Raw genomic sequence first — 22,940 nt, 5'->3', positions numbered from 1 at the left:
CGCAGAGGAGAGAGAGAGGGGCGCCGAGCGGGTACTGACAGCTTGGTAAGTGAAAACCACTCGGCGCCCCTCTCTCTCTTTCTCTCTCTTAAAAAAAAAAAAAAGGGCTTCAAAAGTGCCGCCTGGAGCGGTTGCCCCACTTGGCTCCATTGTCGGGCCGGCCCTGGGCGCCACCAAGGCTGCTAGATGGGGTTTGTTGGATTCAATCATGCGTCGTATCAGACTCTTTTCCGTTCATATGTTTGTCCTCACCTTGTGGAATACGGCTGGTAGATGGGTTGTTGCCTTTCTGCCTTGTCCTTAACCATCCCGCACCATGTGGTTGCTTTAGTGCTGTCTGTTCTGTTCTGTGGTCTGTTATGTTACTTGTGTTTATTCTTGTTCAAGTAATATGATGTAATAAAATAAATTAAATAAAAATAAATAAATATATAACAAACAAATTCAACCAAATAGTTAGATAACTACCAAGGTTGCATTTCTTATAGACACCGCTCTTAACATCGTTTACGCCTGTGCCGGCATTCCCGGTGCATCCCGTCCTAGTAAGCTCATTGGTTATGCTTTTTATTATGATGTTATTAGCTGGGCTAATAGCGGGATATTAATATATGTGTACATGTTTGAAGTTTACGTTTATGTATGTTGCAGGTGTTTTTAATAAAATCTGTGACCATTTTCAAATCCAGGAGGTCTCCTTGTCTTTATTGGGTGATTGATGATCGGCCATGCCCATGTCAAGTCTGTGGGGAAAGTTGCTGTGTATGCTGCTAAAGAGAAAGGCACTGAGCAGGTGAAGGTGTCTGCCTCGGCTCATGGTGAGGTATATATTTGTTTTGAGTGTCCTTTGGTGGGCCCATCTTAAGACGAAGGTGAAGGAAAAAAAAATACAAGGGCGAATATGTTAAAATATTTTCCTTGCTTCCGTTGGAGAGATTTAATCTGGATAGGGGTTCTAACAAAGATGAGAGTAAGAAGGAAGAAGAGGAAAAGAGACGGTACAGGCTTATTCCACGTACTTTCCCAAAATGGTTGCAGACTTTTACCATTTTAGCGATTGTGATTGGTGAAAAGGAGCTGGATAATTGTTCGGGTCTGTTTTGTTATCTGGATAGTACAAATGAAGCGTACCAGGTTTATGGGAGACAAGCATGGCTGCGTTATGATGAACCGTTTTAGCAGTGCAAGGTGGTGTGTCCTTTCATTAGGTGGGATCACAAGGACATTGCTGTATGGTTGAAGGCTACTGCCCCTGTGAGAGCTGTTGGGCAGTAGCCCATAAACAAATTTAGTGGTGATGTGGCTCGGGGAAGACAGCTGTCTATCCGGAGGTTAGTCCAGTCTGTCACGCCAACTTGTGTAGTAGATACATGGACTTGCTACCTGGTAGAGATGGTATGGTCAATTTCAGCATGAGAGGGGTTAATTCGATTGAATACGCATGTGGTGCCAAAAGGTCTTTTGAAGCTGGGACTCCAACCAGGGCCCTCTGCAAGGTGTGAAATGTTACAGAGGAGAAGCGTGAATAGCACAGAATGACCAGATTTGGAAAAACAATGGCTTTGAAATACACTACTTGTACTTATTGTCCTATGGAAAGATCACATTTCCAGTAGAAGCATTTTTTATATATTACCTCCACTGAATCATTGTAACAGATGTATAGAATCAGTACAGCTGCTAGGAAGAGGTTCCTGAACCTGATCCCTGCAGTGCAGCTGCTTCCCACCAAGACCTACAGAGACCACAAGCGTGAGGCAGAGTGGGAGCCCTGCTTCCCAAACTAAAGATGAAGGCATCATGCAGATTCCCTGTGGGGCACAGCTGTATTGCAGATCAATGTTCACCCGTTAAACACAGGATGTGTATGCCTTCTCACTACAATCACTGGTCAGGTGACATATCAAAATGTTAATAATGACTACAATGATTTAGATTTACTTCATGGAAACCTGGTCTAATTTCATACTTTATAAAATAAAAATCCACAGTTCACTTATTAACTACTACAGAACACTCAGGTCATGTGCCAATGAGCGCCCGGATAGCTCAGTCGGTAGAGCATCAGACTTTTAATCTGAGGGTCCAGGGTTCAAGTCCCTGTTCGGGCGTTTCTTGCATTTTGTCCCACGGTGTTAAAATGTTGGATTGTTATGCACTTTATGCTTTGCATAGTTTTTTTTCTTAGTATAACTATGGATTCGGATACCAAAATATTCTCTTTTCCAATGTGGAAATTTCAAATGTTTTTTGTTTTCTATAAAATGCCAAACATAAACATCTCAAACATTCCTCCTGATTACATTTAATTATAAACGTTTACTTCATCGCACGATTTATTTAACATTTCAAAAGAGCTTCTACTACATTAGTGGTTTCTTTTTATGAAGAGCACCGCATTATATATGAAAGTGCAGTAAATACAAAAAAAGGGAACGAGTCGCCCGAACAGGGACTTGAACCCTGGACCCTCAGATTAAAAGTCTGATGCTCTACCGACTGAGCTATCCGGGCTCGTTAGACTCTAAGAGACCACGTAGTCAGTATGTGATGCGTCCTCTACTTCCAAACGACGAACTACTGCAAACGCGTGACCATTAGGGCATTTTGTAATCTATTCAAAGAAAAGGTCATTAAAGCGATGCGGGCTGTATTATACATTGTCTGTATGGAATTTACAACTATGTACAGATAGCAAATACAAACTCTGTAATAGTAATCAAAGACAGCTTGTGGGGCCCAACATGTGTACTAACTTCGCTGGAATAATTTAAACGCTGTCAGTGGTCGGTTATGTCTTAAATGTACGGTATTGTGGATACGAATATGCAGCGTATCTCGTATTCAGCTAGTAAAAAGCTGTCATTCTCAGCGCTTAAATCTGATTGGATTACTCTACATTCCGTTATTGCCACTATGAGAGTAAAAGCTCTGAATTGTTAGGACTGTTAGCCATTTGAACAACCAGTGCTTAAACCAGGGGGTGTTTGCAGAGGATTTTGTACATCCCAGAGCCAGTAAGTTGTAAGAAAGAAGACTGCCTCTCTAGCTTCATACTTCTCTATTGTCAAGATTCCGATCCCTCCCACAGCAAAGTGCTAAAATGGCCACTATGTTGAAATCACCTTATGGTATTCGTGCTATTTCAAACGTACCGGAAGTGTGCTATTCCGCCATGATGCGGAAGCTGATGTTCCGTGGGAGATGGCGCCCTTCTATCTTTTACTTTTTGTGAGAGAGGAGAGAAGCATCCTCTGGGGCAAGATGCGGGGCATAAGGGAGCGTATGTAGGGTGAGAGACTTGTTAAATACTGTGCTATTTTAACTGCGTCATACCAATTGCCGCAGACTTCTCAGGCGCCCCAACTCATGCCTGCGTTTTTATAAAATATATAATTGCCTTAATGAGTGGATTTTTTTTTCTGGCGCTGAGTCGTTCGACTATTGAGGCCCCATCATATCTATCCTCCTTTTAAAAATCAGATTATTTTGACCTGCTACATTTCATGCTCTCAAGTCTGTCGGTATTTTAGCGGCGCCCTCATTCTTGCAACTTTGTTTAACACTTATCTATTAAAAGGCGAACATCTTATATTTTAGTCTTCTAATTTACAGGTCGCTGATTTAAATGCACCAATGCTCACGTGTCTGAATGGGAGTAATCCATAGGCAGCAATATTCCATCATGTGGTGGAAGGTCTTCCAACAATAGCAAGGGTACCAAGGGACCACTTCTATTAATACCCCTGAGTTAGGAAAAGATGCTTGATGAGCAGGTGTCTGCATACTTTGACCATCTAAAGAACTTATTTAATGGAACATTACTTGAGGACTTTGCATTGATCAGGAATAGTCTCTGTGCCCTTCGTAAGATCTGATGCATGGCTTGTTCTAAACTAGACATTGAACTTGTCAGGATAGATGTTACATTTTATATAACTTAATTGGTACGGTCAAAATGGAACATATAAGCTATTCTGTAGCACATAGGTCTAAAACTGCTGAACCGGGAGTTGGTTATTGGTTTAGTCCCCTTTCACTTTGGTTCCCCTTTTCAGTTTGTAACCACACAAATTCTGTTTTGTTCTTTTTTTTTCTTTCTTCCTTCAGAACAAATAGGGCTTTAATTTGAATCCATAGAAACATGCAAATTATTTTTGAATAACTTTTTCCTTTATTGGAAAAAGGAGAAATATTGCTCTTTACAATATTCACACCACTCTCAGCTGCATTGGTTAATGTGGTGAGCAAACAAGTCTCCATTGACTTGCTTTGATGATCACAATGCATGTGATTGGCCTGCAGGCCTGCATGGTCTAGACCCTGCAATGGAGATGCTGTCCTCCTGTGACCTTCCAGTTGATGTTTGGAGTATTGTCTTTGGGAAGGGAATGCCTGGTCGCACTCTTGACGGGCGCCATTGCAAACAGTCAGCAGGAAGCACCTTGGGGTGTGAATATATATATATACATATATCTGTTTAGGATATGCTCCCCTTTTTGTCAATAATTGTTGAAAACTTTTGGCACTTGATTAATTCTTGAATATGATGCAGAAGTATTCATTCTAAGCATCATTGAACTGAATGTGTCAATATATACCGTTCGTGAAATGGCGTATTGAGGTCACAATCAACTTTTATCACCAAAAATAAAGTTTCTTGGTTTACAGAGAAGATGTAAAGATGTTTATGGATAAAGGAACATTATATAAAATATCAATCTTTATTTGCTACCTTACACGTTATAAAGTTGCCACCCAAATACACCTATTGCAAAACTACAAATAACATCCTGGCCTTCCAGAGGAAATACTGCTGTATGGTTTAAATCTGACATTGAGTTTTTTGTTTTGTTTTTTTGCCTCGGCTCATTTACATCTCTCAACCCCATGTCCTTCAGAAACGCACAAGGTTAATAATTTGAACATCAGATCATAGCATGCCTTGAAATGTCAATGGCTTCAAGCCAGTTGTAGCCATGCGAGCATGGATACATTCCCAGGGAACTCCCAATACTGAACTTTTAAGCTGTATCTTTGCATCACGTAGCACTTTCTGACTTTTATATTGAGGGATGGTACTCTGCCTAAAATATTTACATATTAAATGGGGGAAAAAATAGAGATGGGAAAAACACCAGTGCTTTGTGGTTATGTTAACAGGGATGCATAGTGAGGATATTACACACATTTACACACATTGATTATTCACTTCTCAATTGAACTTTATTCTAAATCACTGGATTCATCATTAATATTCCTTGTTGCATGGTATGTATTTCAGTCTTGGGATGTCTTTTGTATTTTGCATAACAGTATTTAATTTAATACAATTTAATTTTCCTAACCCTAATCAGTGCTTGTTTTTTTTCCTATTTAGGTACAAACTCATCCAGCGTAATCACTGCCAGAATGTCTTCTACCTCCACTCAACAACTAACGGAAAGGGATTCTTCCCTTCGAAGTATATCAGGCGCTGAAGGGAACCCGGTATGTATTTCTAGAAATACTGCACTGTTCTTAGGTTTTTTTTTTCTTTCTTTCTTGGATCATAAAAAAAAAATACCATATTTGCTCGATTACAAGAGAAGGTTTTTTTCAGAGCAAATGCTCTTAAAAAAATCCTCGTCTTATAATCAGACCTCAAATAGGCCTGACTATAAGACTAAGATCCAGATACCCCACAGCCCTGCAGGGGACCTGGATCCTCCTGTCTTATGCCCCCCATTTAACACTCCCCCCGCTCCCCCCAACTTACCGGTGCTTCTGACTCCCTGTTGTATAGTCAGGGCAGTGGGTAGACGTCTACGCCATTCGCGTAGGCAACTTCCGCTGGAGCCGGGAGGAGGTGCCGTTAGCAGTGGGGGTTGTCTGCGTCCATCGCACATACACCCTCCGGCTGTCAGAGAGGAGAGTTCCCCACACCGCTGCTAACGGCACCTCCTTCCGGCTGCAGTGGAAGTTGTTTACGCAAATGGGGCAGTGGGTAGACGTCTACGTCGACTACACACCAGGGAGTCAGAAGCACCGGTAAGTTTGGGGGGGGGGGGGGGGGGAGTGTTAAATGGGGGGCATAAAGCATTTCTGTAGGCAGAGTGCTCTGATATGCCTTTTTAACCCCCTTAATGCCACTTTGCCTCCAGAAATGCCTTTTTACCCTCTATACGCCACTCTGCCTCCCGAAATGCCTTATACCTCCCGAAATGCCACTCTGCCCCATAATATACCTTTTAACCCCCTAAATGCCAGTGTGGCATATAGGGATATAAGGCATTTCTGGAGGCAGAGTGGCACATAGGGGGTCAAAAGGCATATAATGGGGCACAGTGGCATATAGGGGGTATAAGGCACTTCTGGGGCAGAGTGGCAAGCCTGAGGGCAGATGTGCCTAACTGGGGGGGCAGGTTGGAAAATAAAAGGAAATAAAAACTAAATATTTTTCTCAATCATAGCTTTTATTAAAAAAAAATAGTTAACATTTGCTGGTAAAACTTTTTCCCTATAGGGTCGTCTTAAATTCAGGCTTTTTCTTTTTTTTCCCCCCTAAATTTATATTCTGATTTTGGGGGTCGTCTTATAATCGAGCAAATACGGTAGTTTCTCTCAGCTATAGCAGCTTTTTACTTAGAAATGTTCTTTCGGTTATCTGGTGGCATCCCGATCGGTGTACAGCTGCTTAAAAGAATAATATATTTATTAATGGGGACCAGAGGGTGTTAGCCATCGTCCTGTGTATTTCTCCAACACAGACTCAGTACAACTTGGGTTCTTGGGTTAAGCTGTACTAAGAGAATAAATACTTAAGTGATATGTTAGGGATTTCTTAAGTGACTCAGTCTATTCCGTAGTGTAAGATTAGAATTATTATTAGAATTAACTTTTAAATCTTTATTGGTTTCTAAATGTATTAAACTACCACTTGAGTGGAACATTCATAACACACACAACAGCAAGTTTTAAAACTAGGTGGTGGTGGTGAAGAAATTTCTTGACACTTCGTGTTTTACAAAATACCAGGGAGAGAGATTGTAGTTTGAACTCTGCAACATCACTATACGTTAGCAAGGTCCATCCCTAATGAACTTTTGCCGCTAGAGGAGCTTGGTTGTCTGTGTAGTACATGGTTACCAACAAGACTTCTTAAGGTATGCATTGTTCAGGGACAGTTTAGCACTTCATGCCAGGTATGGCCCTAAATTATGCTTAATTCAGGAAGTTGAAATCTCAACTCCTGCCAATCCGCTTGTCAAATGCAAATGTGTCTGTGGCATGTACCAGGATTCAGGAGTGCACACAGGGTACGTTTCTTTTTTTTTGTTTTAGTAAAATGTTTTTCTGTTGTATACACAGGTACGACCACAGCCAGCACTACTGAAGCTTCTGCAGACAGTGGGAGCAAGAGGAGACACATTTACCTTAAAACAGGTAAGACCTGAAGGCTAACACATCAAATAGCTTTATTTTGAGACATTTTCTATGCAGAGGTTCACTAATGGGAGGCAAAAATAATGACCTCCCACACACCTTTAATAAAAAAAAAAAAGCCACACTTTTATTAAAAGTAACACACCAAAATTGGACAACAAAAAATTAAATAACATTATTATATATATATATATATATATATATATATATATATATATATATATATATATATATATATATATATATATATATATGATTAACAGCAATCACATCTATCATGCCCAGGCATACCCAGATTACAGCATGTACTGGTTGCCTGGGCATGTTAAGAGTGTGATTGCTGTTAATCATATGTAAATATTGTTATTGAATTTCTGTCCAATTTTGGTGTGTTACTCAATAGCAGTGATATAAAAGTCAATTTATTGAGTGGTTTTCTGGCATTTAAGACATTTGATATAAAGTACTAACTTCCTCCTTCATGCTGTATGCAATCATAAAAAGGAAATGCATAAACGGCTTAAACTTAAGGTACATTCCAGCTATCATAAGCACTTTGATGCATATGATTGATGTGTGGTCCCTATACATTTTCCTGTGGTCTGTTTTGCAAAGAAGTGAGTGATTTTGCTAATGCATTAGCCCTTTTATCCCACCCCAGCTAAATGCCCTGCAAGAGATGCACTCAATGAACACAGTTAAATATGTTAGTGTGTTTATTAGCATATGATTTTAGCATGTGTGTCTGTTTAGCAATTTAATATTTTCAGTTGTCCTGATTTGCTAATTTAATATATTAATCACCTTATGAAATTGATAAATGTAATAACTGATTTAGGGCTGCAACCAATTGTACATTTTTCATTTAAAATAACTTAATATGTTTGTTTTTATTTCCCAATCTGCCCCCCCCCCCCCCCAGTCATGCACATTTGAGCCTAGGCTTCCCACACTGCCTTCCGGATATGCCACACTGCCTCCCGGATATGTCAATCCGCCCTCCCCACATATGCCTTATATGCCCAGATATGCCACATACCCCCAGATATGCCACTCCGCCCTCCCCACATGTGCCTTATACTCCCTGATATGCTTTATACCCCAGATATGCCACTCCGTCCTTCCCAGATATGCCAAGGTGCCCTCATAGATTCAGACTCGTTCACAGCACACTGAAACAATACTTCTATAAATAAGTACTGGGTTAATCTTCACTGCAAAGACCACTAGGGGGCGCTCGTGTATACCGGTTGGACAAAGTAAAATAAAAAATAAACCAGAAAAAATAACAATGATCCACCAAGGGATGTTAAAAAGCAAATGAAAAGTCCAATAGGAAGTTGTAAAAAGAGCTCTATAAAATCCTCAACGCGTTTCGCCAAGTGTGTGGCTTCATCAGGAGTATCTTCTATATCGATGTGCGGTTCTTTTCATTTGCTTTTTAACATCCCTTGGTGGATTATTATTTAGTTTTTATTTTGGCATATAGCCTCGAATAAATAGTGTTTACTTTTACCCCACTATATTGTGGATTCAGCTTAATTTACACTGGGAAGTATCCAGAGACGTTGGAGGAAAGCAGAGGAGCAGCACTTGATACATATGGGCATCATACCTTCACACTAAGTGTAAGTGTATTTCTACATTTGCATGCTGTAAGAATTGTTTGATATCACACCATTGTGGTCCCCATCTGTTTTCTGCTTCCCTACACATATTGGCTACACATCTACCCGGAGGATTTGATGTTAAGGAAGCCTGAATAAGACGTACACATTGTGAGTGCATAAATAGACACATAGTGTCATCATCTGTGCATAATACTACACCATCTTTTTTTTTCTGGTTTATTTTTTATTTTACTTTGTCCAACCGGTATACACGAGCGCCCCCTAGTGGTCTTTGTTGGAATTTCAAAACACCCGGAGAGTGTTTTACGGGTTGCAGCTGGGTATCCGGTTCAGTAACATTAAGGAAAGTATTTGGAACATTCTTTTTGTTCTATATACCTTATTTCACACTGGTTTTCATTACCCTTTTCTCACACATATATAATTAATCTTCACTGCCCCAGGATTTAGATTCCCCTTAGTCCCCCCCCTTTTACCTCTAACTGCACCTGAAGTGAACCTTATTAAATTAACCCTCAGTCCTCAGCATTGAATTAACCCTAAAGACCCCATCAACCATAACTGCCCCTAAATTAACTCTAAAGACCCCATTAACCATAACTGCCCCTAAATTAACCCTAAACACCCCATTAACCATAACCACCCCATCAACCATAACTGCCCCTAAATTAACCCTAAATGTTGATGGAGGAATCTATAGAGATGTTTAGGACTTTAACCCTGGATTTCTATTATCATATACTAAGCCACACAATATGTTACGACCAGGAGGACATGCTTATCTTCAAACAGAATATTACTAAAGAAGCACATTTAAAAAATAAATAAATCTCAATCTTTATTTTTCTGTGAACCGGTATTTGCTGGCTCTGGGTTACAGGAGGAGGTGGCTCTCCTTATTGGAGGAAATCGTCCGAGTCTGCAGGAGGCCTTCCTGTAACGGTTCCTGTACTGGCGCGATGCCAGGATATAGCGGTTTGTCTTGTACCGGCGGGATGCCGGGGACAGCGGTTTGTCTTGTACCGGCGGGATGCCGGGGTACAGCGGTTTATCTTGTACCGGCGGGATGCCGGGGTACAGCGGTTTATCTTGTACCGGCGGGATGCCGGGGTACAGCGGTTTGTCTTGTACCGGCGGGATGCCGGGGTACAGCGGTTTGTCTTGTACCGGCGGGATGCCGTGGTACAGTGGTTTGTCTTGTAGTAAAACAACTTTAGAATTAATGAGTTTCTGTACCTGTATCGAGTGGAGAGAGCTGAACAACTTACAGCCTGTGCTTTAGTAACCAGATTTCTGTGGTTACTCACAGTATGAGCAAGAAAAAGTATGTGGTACATGGTCCAAGGAACATGCTTGGGCAAGGTCTGTGCTGGCTTAACATAGCTGCCCCCTTTTGCCCTGCATTAAAGTTGGCCCAAATTCTTTTTAGTCTAGATCCGTAAAGCAGCAGAGATCAGTCTCTTAATTGCTTTATTTATAAGTATTTGCTGTACCATTAAAAATGAAAATTGAAGCACAGAAACAGAGCAACTGCCTTTCAAGCTAAAGCCAAAGAAGCAGCTGTTGATGCAGCAGAATTAGGGATTAATCTAGCCTTGATGTAGAATTAATCTAAATTTTATTAAAGACAGGAGGCGAGTATTTTGCATAACCTTCTTTACTGATTACCTCCAGCAGCAAAAGAAGTTAACAAACAATAAAAACAACCAATCAGAAACAAGTAAAGTCTATATCAATCTCGGCAAACTGCTCCTCCTCTTTCTTTGCGAAGATGTCGAACAGGAACAAAACGAGAACGGAACAGGATTCTTCGGAAGAAGGAAGGAAAACCTCAGCATCCCGCAGTTGGCAATCTAAGTCGCGGAAGGACGACCTGAAAGGAGAAGCGCAGAATGAGAGCACCAGGCGAACTGGAGAACAGAGCAGGCATAAATATAGGAACAAGTGCAAACGTACAACAATGGAAACCAGCCCACACGAAAGAGACAATAAAGTACGCACGTGAAATACGCACAACAATAATAATACGACTACAAGGACAGGGTAGAAAGAAAATGAAAGGGGGGAAAATACTCGCCTCCTGTCTTTAATAAAATTTAGATTAATTCTACACCAAGGTTAGATTAATTCCTAATTTTATAGCAAGACAGGAGGCTTCATATTTTGCATTTTTAACGCCCCGAAAGAAGAGAAAGCGGCGTGCGCAGTGGGGCGAAAGTAAAAGGTCCGGAACATAGATTCCCGAGACCAATCCACCGCCGCCAGAACGTCCGACAGGGAACATCCCGCGGAGAAAGCAGCCAAAGCTGCAGCGCCCCTGACTGAATGCGCCCCGAAAGCCTCGTCGATACTGGCGAGACTAAGGATCCACCTAGAGAACCGGAAGGAGAGGGGCGAAAAGGGCGAGAAACGGAAAGATAGGACTGAACGTAGTGAGCGACACAAAGACGCGGGCGATCCGGGAAATAAGGATGAGAGACGGAAAAAGAATGAGACTTAGTCCCGCGCCTGACCGAAACCAGGACGCCCTCTGGGGAAAAATAATTAACGTCAAATGCACGGACGTTCGACACCTGCCGAAAAGACACGAGACATAGGAGAAGCGCCGTTTTAGCGGAGAGTTGTCTGAAGGACAGGCGGCCATTATCCGGCCAACCCTCCAGAAAGTCAAGAACGTCCCAAAAGGTGGTGTAACGAGCCGATGGGGGACGCGAAGCGCGAATGCTGCGGAGGAAACGGCAAACCGAAGGGTCCTTGCCAATACCAAGGCCATGCAACGGAACATGAGCCGCAGAGATGGCCGAGCGAAATAAGGAGCCCAGGATCCCCAGAGTAGGTCGCGAGCTGTTGTCGATACGCCTGACACATTCCAGGAACCCCTGAAACAGTCCAGGCCACGAGAAGCAATCGGTCCTGGAGAACGAGGGGATGTGGGTTCCCCTCGGGATCCAGAAGCAGATCCCATGACCCTGGAAGAATTAGAGGATCCTCGCATGACATCTCCAACAATAGGGGAAACCAAGGTTAAGACCGCCAAAGCCGAGTCACCAAAACAATCGTCACCCCCTGCCTGACGAGGTTGTGGAGAGTCCTGAGGATCATGGCGAAGGGGGGAAAGGCGTAGGCTCCCTGGGGAGGCCATGTCTGGAGAAACGCGTCCACTGCTAGGGAGAGGGGATCCGGCAGCCAGCTGAAGAATGCGTCGGTCTGCCTGTTGGCCCAGGATGCGAAAAGGTCTAAGTGGAGAGGGCCGCGAGAGAGATGAAGGGAGTGAAACACGCTGGGAAGGAGACGCCAGTCGCTCGCATCCCTCCAGTGGCGAGAGAACCAATCCGCCACCTGGTTGTCCTTGCCGGGAAGGTATTCCGCCCGTATGGACAAGTGGCTGACCAGGCAGTATTGGTAAAGGTCCTTGGTAAGCTCTGTAAGGAGTTTGGACCTGGGGCCCCAAGGTGGTTGATATAACGCACCGTGGACACGTTGTCCATGCGAAGGACAAGGGAACAGTGGGTAACATTCTTTGTGAAGCTTCGTACCGCGAAAGTCCCGGCCATCAACTCCAGGGTGTAAGTCTCGCTCCTCGAGGGTCCAGAGACCCCCTGTAGCAGAGTCTCCGCAAGCCGCCCCCCAGGCTTGCGTCCGAATCGAGGACGAAGTCTGGGGACGAACCGAAAATGGCCCTGCCGTTCCAGGCGTGTGTGAGTCAACCACCAACGAAGCTTCAAGCGAGCCTCAACTGACAGAGGAATCACACGGTCGTAGGACAGGGACTCGCGAAGGTGCCGCGTCTTCAGACGCTGAAGGGCCCTGTAGTGCAACGGGCCCGGGAAGATGGCCTGAATGGACGCGGAGAGTAAACCTATCACCCTGGCCAGGTCCCTGAGGGAAACAAGGGACCGCCTGAGCAGACGCCGAATCTCCTTCTTGATAGAGAGGACCTTGGAAGGGGGAAGTCTGAGCACCGACGCCAACAGAGTCCATGGTGAAGCCGAGGAACTGAATGGTCTGAGTGGGGACTAGGACAGATTTCGCTTGGTTGATGACAAACCCCAGGTCCTGAAAGAGCTGGACCTTGAGGGAGGTGTCCCGTAGCAGAGTATCCGCGTCGTGAGCCATAAGGAGCACGTCGTCGAGATAGATAATGGAGCGGGCGCGGAGGGACTCCATGACCGGCTTGAGTGGTTTGGTAAAGCACCATGGCGCGGAATTTAGGCCGAAGGGGAGGCACGTGAACTGCCATAGCCAGTCTGACCAACGGAACTGGAGAAATCTCCGGTCGTCTACATGAATGGGCACCGCAAGGTAAGCATCCTTTAGGTTGAGGCGGGTAAACCAATCGTTTTCCCTGAGGATGTCGCGCAACAGATGGATGCCCTCCATCTTGAAATGCCTGTACACTATGTGCGAGTTGAGGGAGCGCAGGTTGATGACGGGGTGGAACTCGCCTGACTTCTTGCACACGAGAAAGACGTTGCTGAGGAAGCAGGCCGGGCCCGAAACCCGTTCTATCGCCCCCTTGACGCGCAGGGAAGCAAGCTCCCCGTGCACTAGCGCCGCAGCGTCGCGAGAGCCTGGGGAAAGACGGAGGGGAGGACTGAAAAGGAACCGAAAGGAACGCGAGATGAAAACCCGCAATGGTCTGAAGGACCCAGGGATCTGAGGTGAGGGAAGACCACACATGATATGAGGGGATATGAGGGAGAAAAGGAACAAAGCTTACCAGCCGATGATCTCCCGCGGAAGGACGTGTAGCCTCGTCCTCTGTAGGCACCACGCGTGGCTGGGTAGCTGTACTGCGTGCAGTACGTAGTTGAAGCTTCCGAGAAACGGGGTCTTGCGGCGAATGAGGCTGCTCTGCTGGTGGCACGACCCCTCTGCCGACCAGCCTTGGGGGAAAAACGATTCCCAGAATGAAAAACTCGCCGCATGGACACCTGCGCCTTGTTGACAGATGTAAACATGTTCACATGTTGATTCAGATCCTTGAGGAAACGTTCACCAAACAGGCCGTTGGCATTGGGACCCAACTCCTTGGGAGCCAGTTCCGCTAGCTTGGCATCCATCTTGAATAGGGCCGCTTTACAACGTTCAGTCGAAATAGCGCAGTTGGCGTTCCCCAAGAGACAAACAGCCCGTTGGATCCAGTCACGGACCAGACCTGGGTCAAGTGGTGATACATCAGTCAACGCTTCATCGGCCATTTGGAAAACTTGAGTGAGCGAACCCGCCACATCCAGGAGCTTGTCCTGCGCGGTCCGCATGCCCAATTCAATCCCCTTGCGGGGGTCCTTGCCGTTCCTGGTAAGGAAGGTTACAAAGGTCTGGTCAAATTCAGGTGTATTTGACACCTTGGCCGGGATGGTAAGGCGCCCGCACTCCGACTGGAGCCTTTGACGAACCTCTTTGTCGAGCGGGCGGCGAGGCCAATACTTGAGGAACTCGGCGATGTGGGTGGAAGGGGTCCACTCCGCCGAACGTGGGTGGCGTAGTTCTCGTGGATCAAATAAGGGCAAGCCAGCTTCATCCGTTATGTTGAAAAGTTTATCCTGGACTGCCGTAGAGGGACCGGCGCGTTCTGGGACGGGATCCCTTCCTGGATCAGCAGTAGGAGGGGAAGCGAGACCCGAAGAACCTGCATGGTATTCATCAAGGGTTTCGTATTCCGCGGCTAGGTCATGGAATGGCGAAACATCGGGCTCCTGGGCGGAGGTGAGAGCCACGCTCCTAACTTTCTTCAGGGGGGCTTTGCCCTTGTCTGCAGTGGAAGGAATGTAATTCCAAGCCCGTTTGCGCGAGCCCTCCGGGTCTGCCGGGGAGAAAGAGGCGTCCGCCTCAGAACCATCGGCCCGAATGGGGGAGGCAATAGGGGCATCAGGGCGTGAAGATTGAGCTTCAGCCAAGGCGACGGGCAGAGAGGCAGCCAAGGCAGAGCGGAGCCAGGCCTGAAAAGCGGCAGGAATCTGAGTGTTGGATTCGTCAGCCATAGTATACGTTTAATGTGTATCTGTGGTAGAAAAAACAGAACACAGGGTTAAATGATGAATACTGGGGGTTGACCCCTGAAGCGTGCGTGGGGTTCACCCGGGAGCAAGAGTACGTGGCAGACAAAAGGGGTTCACCCTTGGAGCGCAGAAGGACAATAGTAAATGGCCGTAGGCAAACAGAGGGGATCACCCCAAATGGCAAAGAGGAAAGACCCAGGTCAACCTCTGGAGCAAGCTAGGCCGGAGCCTAGACACATACAGGGATATAGGGTTCACCCATACAAAGTAAATAATAATGCAACATATATATATATATGTGTAGATTTGTAAAATAAAAAACCTAAAGGCAAAAGACAAAAAAACACTAGGCTAACAGGAAGGGAGAAAAGAAAAACAGCAGCCTCACCAAAGGGGTCTGAGGAAAGTTTCCAGGAGAGAAGAAAAACCTCACCTCAAGACGGAAGAACCGCCGCTGGAGGAGAGATGAGGGGACAGCAAACCATGTGGACCGGCGGGGCGGGACCACGTGGAAGATAAAGGGAGTAGAGTACCCGAGAACAAGCAGGTAGAATAGAGTATCGGCTATGTAAAAAAGAAACAAATGGAAATAAAAACAGGATATAAAATAGGAGATAGAACAGCAACTATATGGAAAAAGAAATCAAGTATTAGAAAACGAACAACCTAAAAGAGGCTCAATAAGGAATAAAAAATAATAATAATTAAGTACAAGAAAAAAGGACAATATGCATATATGGAAAATATAGCAATATCAAATAACATGGAAAGTTCTCACCTTTGGAGGCAAGCAGCAAAGAAAGAGGAGGAGCTGCAGTTTGCTGAGATATAGACTTTACTTGTTTCTGATTGGTTGTTTTTATTGTTTGTTGTTAACTCCTTTGCTGCTGGAGGTAATCGGTAAAGAAGGTTATGCAAAATATGAAGCCTCCTGTCTTGCTGTAAAATTATATTTGCACTCAAGCTATGACATTGTTTGGCCCCAAAACTTGTAAAATGGTCCTAATGGGTGTAAGAAATTTTGATAGGGACTATTAATTTGCTTGTGTGCCTGGGTCATATGTATGAATCAACATATAATGTTGTTCTTCTTTGTAGGTTATGCATTATCTGGGACAATATATCATGGTTAAACAGCTCTTTGACAAGCAACAGCAGCATATTGTCCATTGTGGCGCTGATGAGCTTGGTGAATTGCTGGGCATTACAACCTTCTCTGTGAAGGACCCAAGGTGAGTTTGGTAAAAATCCTGCAAATGTACTTGTGGTTCTGCATTGTTCCTAACATTGTACCCAACCACAAAGTATATAGCTTCTGTACAGCAAGAACTGCACCCTGTCCTACTGACCCTGTTTAAGTGGAAGGAGGTCTAGGGTGGTATGTGTGAGGGGTGACTGCAAGTGTGTACTTGTAGGCCTCTGTCTATAATCAATGGAATTGATGATGTATTTCTGATGATTCTCTCTTCTTGTTACAGTCCCTTGTATGAAATGCTGAAGAAGAATCTATATCGAATAGCTTGCACAGGTAGATACGCTAATTCACGCTCATTCAGTGTCCCCGCTTAATGCTTTTACAATATGCTTCAAACCATATCAGTGCAATAGTTTAATATCACAAAGAATAGGTTGTGCCGTTATGCAGCACATAAGATGTACGAGACTGATGTGAGTATGTATCGTGTGAGAACATTGTCACTACATGAAGCTAATTTAGTATTGGTGCAATATTTGTCAAGGTTTTCTTATTTAAACATTTGGTACATTAATTATTTAGAAGGTTAAACTGATTTTATTTTTAGAAATTTGGACATTTTCCTGTTTAAACTGCCAATTTGAGAAAAGCAAATGCACTCTGTATTGTATTCTCACAGTATTCACCTTTGTTTTGAATATGTACCCTGAATACTGATTGCTGAAACAATCGAGCCCCCCAAATTCACCTATATATTAGGAGTTCTATTTCTTTTTTATTATGAAAGCTCATTTAAAAGTGGAAGTCATACCAAACAATATCATTCATACAGCTTATATCTGTAGTGAACATAAGCATGCATTGTTTATGCTTAGTTTTCAGCTTACTATACATGCACAAGTGCTTAAGTGGAGGGGCTTAGGGGCAAAGTCTTGAAATTCTAACGTATGGTAGGGTAACTTCTATAGTTCAATAAAACGCCGGAAAACATCCTGAAATCTCTTAAACAGATTAAATAGAACACTCTACGATACCAATTGTCCCTAGTTGCTCGGCTATCAGTAAGCGCTCCGCCTAAAAAAAAATTGAATAAGTATAAATCAGTCCTACAATTTGGAAATTGTCTACAATCTTAAGGTAAATACATTTACCACCAGGGCTGTGTCCTAGGTTTAAAATATTTCAATAACAATATATTAAAAAGCTTCTTGTTTAAAGACATCGCCCTGTGGGTCACTCTTACTACAACATTTTTAATTCGCCCCCATTAGACGGACCTCATGGCTGATTGCTAAGATTTTTGTTTCCTCCAAGAGTACTATAACACTATGGTTGTCTTATTAACAGGTTGAACAGCCTCTATTTTGAGTTATGCTTAACTGATTTCCTCATGTTTTTTGTGTCATGAAATCTAGGAACCATTCATTTAAAAAAAAAAAAAAAAATTTTTTTTTTAATGAGTGCATGATGTTGAGAAGTCGTATCTAACAAAATACCAAAGACTATCGATCTGATAGCACATTTTTAGTTATGCTACCGAGGCCTTCGCAGCTGAAGTAGAAGAACTGGTCATCTTGCTTTAGCAGCACCTTCTGGATCTGTTGTATCCCTACCTTTTCCTTTCTTGGAAAAGCTTGCAAAAGGATTGTAAGAACATATGTTACCAGGGAAGGGCTTTTTTCCCATTCGTTTCACAGATGCCGCAGACAGTTCCTCAAGTGACCAAACACAGGATACGGGCGGTTTCGAGCCAGAGAAGGTAAAACCTGGTATTTGTTGACCCTGTACAGAGCCTCCCCTTCTCTGTACCTGCCGGCGTTGGATCTCCAGACCACTTTTCAAACCATTCAGGTTCTTCTGGAGTCCACGGAGCAGGGACAGAGTGACCCTTCTCTGTTCCCATACTGCTCTCACAGCTTCCGCCTCCAGGCTGTGTGAGTGATGTAGCAGTTCTACCAGCCACAAAGTCACCACTTCTATAACTGCCTCCTCCTTTACAGTAACTTGGATTGTGTATTAGGGATTTCAGTGGATTTAAAGGACCAGATTGCCATTGACCTAAAGCTAGCTTGCTTAATGTGTTTTTTAACATAATGGAATTTTAAGTTGATAATTTTGTATTTGCTAATTATCAAAATATACCCATTAAAGTATGAAATCTTGACTTCATGCTTGCAGTTACGGATAAAATGCTGCCTCTTTTATTACAAAAGTGGTTGGATGTGGCTGGTATATAACTGCTGCATCTCCTTCTGCAACATCACAAAATAAAAGCTCTAATTTGCTTTCATTTCATTTTTCTCTTAGACGCTTAAACAAGGAATTGGCATTGGTGATGGAAGTAGACCGTTAAGTGACAATACAAATGAAGCTGCTTGTTCATCTTTTCTCAAACGCCATGCAGAAAGTATGCTTGTATTTTCATGCTATTTATGTGATATTTATAACTATATCAAACCAATGTCTAAAGGTATCAGCTTCTCAGATCATTATAGAAGATGTAAATTTGTATATCTGCAAACGCTCAGACATTATATAAATGTTAAATTGCCTGGACAAAGTATGAGTTGATACAACCCACATTAAACAGCTCCCTAATGTACAGAATGGTGGTGATCAAAAAGTTTTAATGGTTTTTTTCATCTGATAAATGAAGATGTGCAACAGTCAAACTATAATTCCTAGCTTAATCAGTCAACACGTAGTAGAGGGAATGACACATCAAATGTAATCATTTAGGTGTTATCATTCATATTATTAAATTGTTTCACTTCCAATATATTAAGTACTGTGCTTTGGGGCACTAAAGGGAAGTTGGCGTAGGTTGTATTGCTATTTTCTGAAGACACTGCAGGGAAACGTTCCTTCCCTGAAAACACAATTCTATGAATTACATTTTTGTTGCACCTAAATGAGCAGGAGTGCCTTACATTACCTTATATGTGGGTAGGTATGACTGTGAATCCTTGAAATTAAAAAAGCAAACTTAATAATTAGTTCAATTAAACTATGGAGCTGTGTTGATTTTTGGCATAACCCCGCTAATTTATTTCCTCCATCACCAGATGTTGAAGATCCAGAAAATTCCAAACAGCCACGTCTGGACTTGGCATTTGAAGAGTGGGATGGAGCTGGCTTGCCCTGGTGGTTTTTAGGGAATTTGAGGGCAAATTATAGTCCACAGAGTAAAGGATCCACGGACATCCCTTCCAATCAGGTACAGATGTGCATCTGAGTGTTCGTCCAACTCTGTCTTTGTGAACCCAGTAAAACTAGAATCGCTGCTAAGTATACCAAAGGGGAATGATTTTAGGAGCCAAATGATTGTGGCTCTTAATAGAAATAAGCCGCTAAGGCCTAATGTTTTGTGCTACTGAATTTAAGACTGACTGACCTAGGCAAATAGTGAAATCTTTTTTAATACGTAAGCCTCAGTTAACATTCATTTTAACTTGTTGGTATGTTTGCAAAGTGACTATACTCTAGGTAGATTAATTTACTTATTGGCTTTTCCAGCTTACCTACTAAGTGGCTTGTGTGCCATTCAGCATATGCTCGTGATGAAATGACAAGAAGCCTTTCTTTCTTATAGGATATCGACACAGCCCTTGTGTCAGACAGCACTGATGACCTGTGGTTCCTTAATGACTGCCGCTCTGATCAGATCAATGTGGAGGTTAAAGTAGAGACTCTAGACTCACAAGATAGTGAAGGGAAGGAAGTCAAGGAAGATGAAGGCAAAAAGGTCAGTATAACAGCATTTAATTAAATTAATGCACAGAACGCAGGTCTTGTACAATGTATTGTTAAATCTGTGAGATTATTTCAAACACTCTATTGTTTTATTATGTAAGGGATGTATTATGATTTATATGAGACAAGTTATTTAATTGGGTCATACAGTAAAGATGGAAAGACACATTAACAAATATTTGGGCGCCCCCCCAAAAAAACAGAATCTTTGAAAACATTTAGAAAATCCCTTCCTTTTGGAATTTAGGTAAACATTGTTACCATCAAATATATTTTGTTCATGTTGGTTGACAAAAACGTTTATCTCAGAAATCTTAGAAAAACGGTAAACGAAAGAGAAATGTATATACTACACTCGTACGCATGTTAAAAAGTATTTAAGGGAAGTTTTTAAGTGCAGTAGTACCTTAAAGGGGGAGACAAGGATGAATAGAAGAGAGATGCTCAAGCAATAGGGGACCGTGTTTTGTGACGGGTAAAAAGAAATTAATTCAGCTGTGAGGATGTTTTTATGTAGCATTATCCTTTTTGTTCTCAGGTGATCGAATTAACCATTAATGAGGATGATCTGGAGGACACTCAGAGTCTAAGTGATACAGACACAGAGCTCACTTCTGAGGTTTGTCACATTTGATTTTGTCACCTTTTGATTTTAGTTCACATTTTCCTATATAATATTATGAGTCATTCTTGTGTACAGTAGCTTTAATACTGTAACTGTCTTTTGAATATAACCCCCTTCACGACTCAGCCCGTATATGTGCGGACTCACGATGCATGAATATGTACATGCTGCTTTAAAATTGCAGCAATCGGCAGCTTTGCCGCATCCATGGAAGCCTCAAAAGTGAGGCTATCCGAAGATACTGGGAGGAAAGCCCTTACCCTGAAAAGAATGGCTGCCACTGAACCTATCAGCAAAGATGGGCGGCAGCTAAAACAGAACTTAAGTGATCAGCAATCACTTCTTAACCATAATCAGTGTTGATGAAGTGCCTGGATATCTACGCATTCAGCAACACAACCCCTCCAAAGAGTAACCACAAGTGCCATCGGTGAGTAACATTGTTGCCATACTCAAGATGAAAAGCTAACGTGTTCAGAGGTACTCAATCTGAAGTCAATGAAGGAAGTCAGTGGAGCCCAGCTTACAAATCGCAAGGTGGTTAGTAAAACAAAGTTTTTTTTCTTTTTTTTTTTTTTCTTTAATGAGCAAGTTCTAAAACTTGTGCTATATCTTCGCAGATTCTTGCATGGAAAGAGTAAAAATGCTGGTATTATAAATTCCCATGGGTTTTTTTTTGTGTATGATTTTATGGGATAAATACACAGACTGACCAGATGTCAAAATTCCAAACAAGTGCACACCTTGCAAAGGTGACCTTTTACCTCCTAAATTACCTGACATACCATGCATGGGGGGTATCACTGTACTCAAGAGATGCTGCTTACAACATATTGGGATGTTGTGTGAAAGTGACATATACCAGGAGCTGTAAAATCATACCTAAAGTAGGTGTTGAAAAAACGCACGGAAAAAAACTATGGCAAATTTTCATAAAGATTGGTAGTAAAATGTGTGCATGGAAAAAGTTAACATACCAGCATTTGAAATACCCTGGGGTGTCTAGTTTTCAAACATATGGTTTGATGGAATAAAATCAATTGACCTTCTTCAAAGATGTCCCAAATGACACATGGGGAGAATTTTCAAGATGTCCAACTTGAAAAATGGGCACTCTTCCCAAATGTGGCCTTTTTAGCTCCTATACAACCCAATAAACCCATGCATGGGATTGTTTTTAAAGGTTTTGAAATGGCAATATGCTTATTTTACCTTTTTTTTGTTTGTTTTTGTTTTTTGTCTTGGGGAAAAAAAACTGGGTGAACTAAATGAGAAGAAAATTACAGCTAAACCAGCAACAGCATGGCAAAAATGTTAAAGTGTACATGTAAAAAACATTCTTATCGTTAAATATACCTCTATAGACTGGTGTATGCATACCTTGAGGATTTTTTCTCTCCAATATGATGCTAAAGCGTGGCAAATGTAGTAATGGCTGCATTTCTTCTATACACTTTTCAAATTAACTTTTTCCTTTGATAAGCAAAAGTATAAACATTAGCCATTTTTTATTTTTTTAGGATTGCTGGCAGTGTTCGAATTGCCACAAATTTAACTCGCCAGTGAAACGTTACTGCTTTCGATGCTGGGCACTAAGGAAGGACTGGTACGCAGACTGTCCTCGTCTCGTGCATACTTTGTCAACACCTGTAATTCCTGCCAAGTCCTGTGCTGGAGAAGACAAGGATGGAATTGACATTCCTGACTGCCGCAGAACTGTCTCTGCACCAATGGTGAGGCCACAAGTAGCTTACAGCAGACCTCCCTCATCCTCGCTGGACTCATTAGACCTTGCAGCAAGTTCCAAAACTTTATCAGCAAGCACAGATACACTACTCAGTTTCCAGTCAGAGGAGGTGACCCTAGAATCCAGTCGTCCTTTACTACAGCCGTGCCAGCTCTGCCAGAGAAGGCCTCGTAATGGCAATGTGGTACATGGACGCACTGCTCACATGGTAGCATGTTTTACGTGTGCACGTAGCCTTCAGAAGACTCGTAAAGGATGTCCTGTGTGTCAGAAACCCATACAGATGGTGGTGAAAACATATGTGGCCTAACTGGAGGGCATTATAAAGTACTTTTTTTTTTTTTTTGGTCTCTTCGCCTATCACTTCCTGCTGCCATCACAGCTGGGGCCGATGGAAATCCTATATGGAACCATTCTATGCATTTTAAGCTCTTTGTGTTTTGTCCCTCAAGCACCTTTTATTTTGAAGACCATGAAGGGTTTTGCTCTGAAGTTCAATAAAGGAAGAACTTGTATTTTGTTTACTTGGGGTGTTGGGAGTCTTAGCTCACAAACTCCTAGA

The 22,940-nt window shown here is 42.7% G+C and overlaps 1 protein-coding gene and 2 non-coding genes across 3 annotated transcripts; 2 read left to right on the top strand and 1 right to left on the bottom strand.

Moving 5' to 3' along the window:
- Positions 1 to 718: 718 nt before the first annotated feature.
- Positions 719 to 22,688, top strand: LOC149287900 (protein Mdm4-like). The gene is made up of 11 exons (XM_089492270.1): positions 719 to 818; positions 5,381 to 5,490; positions 7,351 to 7,425; positions 16,157 to 16,290; positions 16,537 to 16,586; positions 17,951 to 18,012; positions 18,561 to 18,660; positions 19,319 to 19,470; positions 19,846 to 19,998; positions 20,545 to 20,625; positions 22,152 to 22,688. Exons 1-11 carry the CDS (start codon positions 719 to 721, stop codon positions 22,686 to 22,688), a joined length of 1,554 nt encoding a protein of 517 aa, XP_089348396.1.
- On the top strand, positions 2,039 to 2,111 carry TRNAK-UUU (transfer RNA lysine (anticodon UUU)). The gene has a single exon. It is a non-coding gene; the product is annotated as a tRNA-Lys (tRNA).
- On the bottom strand, positions 2,442 to 2,514 carry TRNAK-UUU (transfer RNA lysine (anticodon UUU)). Its single transcript has one exon. It is a non-coding gene; the product is annotated as a tRNA-Lys (tRNA).
- Positions 22,689 to 22,940: the final 252 nt, after the last annotated feature.

This window comes from Sceloporus occidentalis, unplaced genomic scaffold (genome assembly GCF_023333645.1).
Source record: "Sceloporus occidentalis isolate IW3139 unplaced genomic scaffold, rSceOcc1.0.p SCAF_55, whole genome shotgun sequence".
Taxonomy (NCBI): Eukaryota; Metazoa; Chordata; class Lepidosauria; order Squamata; family Phrynosomatidae; genus Sceloporus; species Sceloporus occidentalis.
Note: the sequence above shows the minus strand (reverse complement) of the source record. Positions and strands in the feature narration are given on the sequence as shown.

What these genes read in the sequence shown, in the direction of transcription:
- LOC149287900 (XM_089492270.1), top strand. Translation starts at nt 719, where the DNA reads ATGATCGGCCATGCCCATGTCAAGTCTGTGGGGAAAGTTGCTGTGTAT. An exon ending in GGTGTCTGCCTCGGCTCATG is followed by an intron (nt 819 to 5,380) that starts GTGAGGTATATA and finishes TTTCCTATTTAG; the next exon opens with GTACAAACTCATCCAGCGTA. An exon ending in CAGGCGCTGAAGGGAACCCG is followed by an intron (nt 5,491 to 7,350) that starts GTATGTATTTCT and finishes TTGTATACACAG; the next exon opens with GTACGACCACAGCCAGCACT.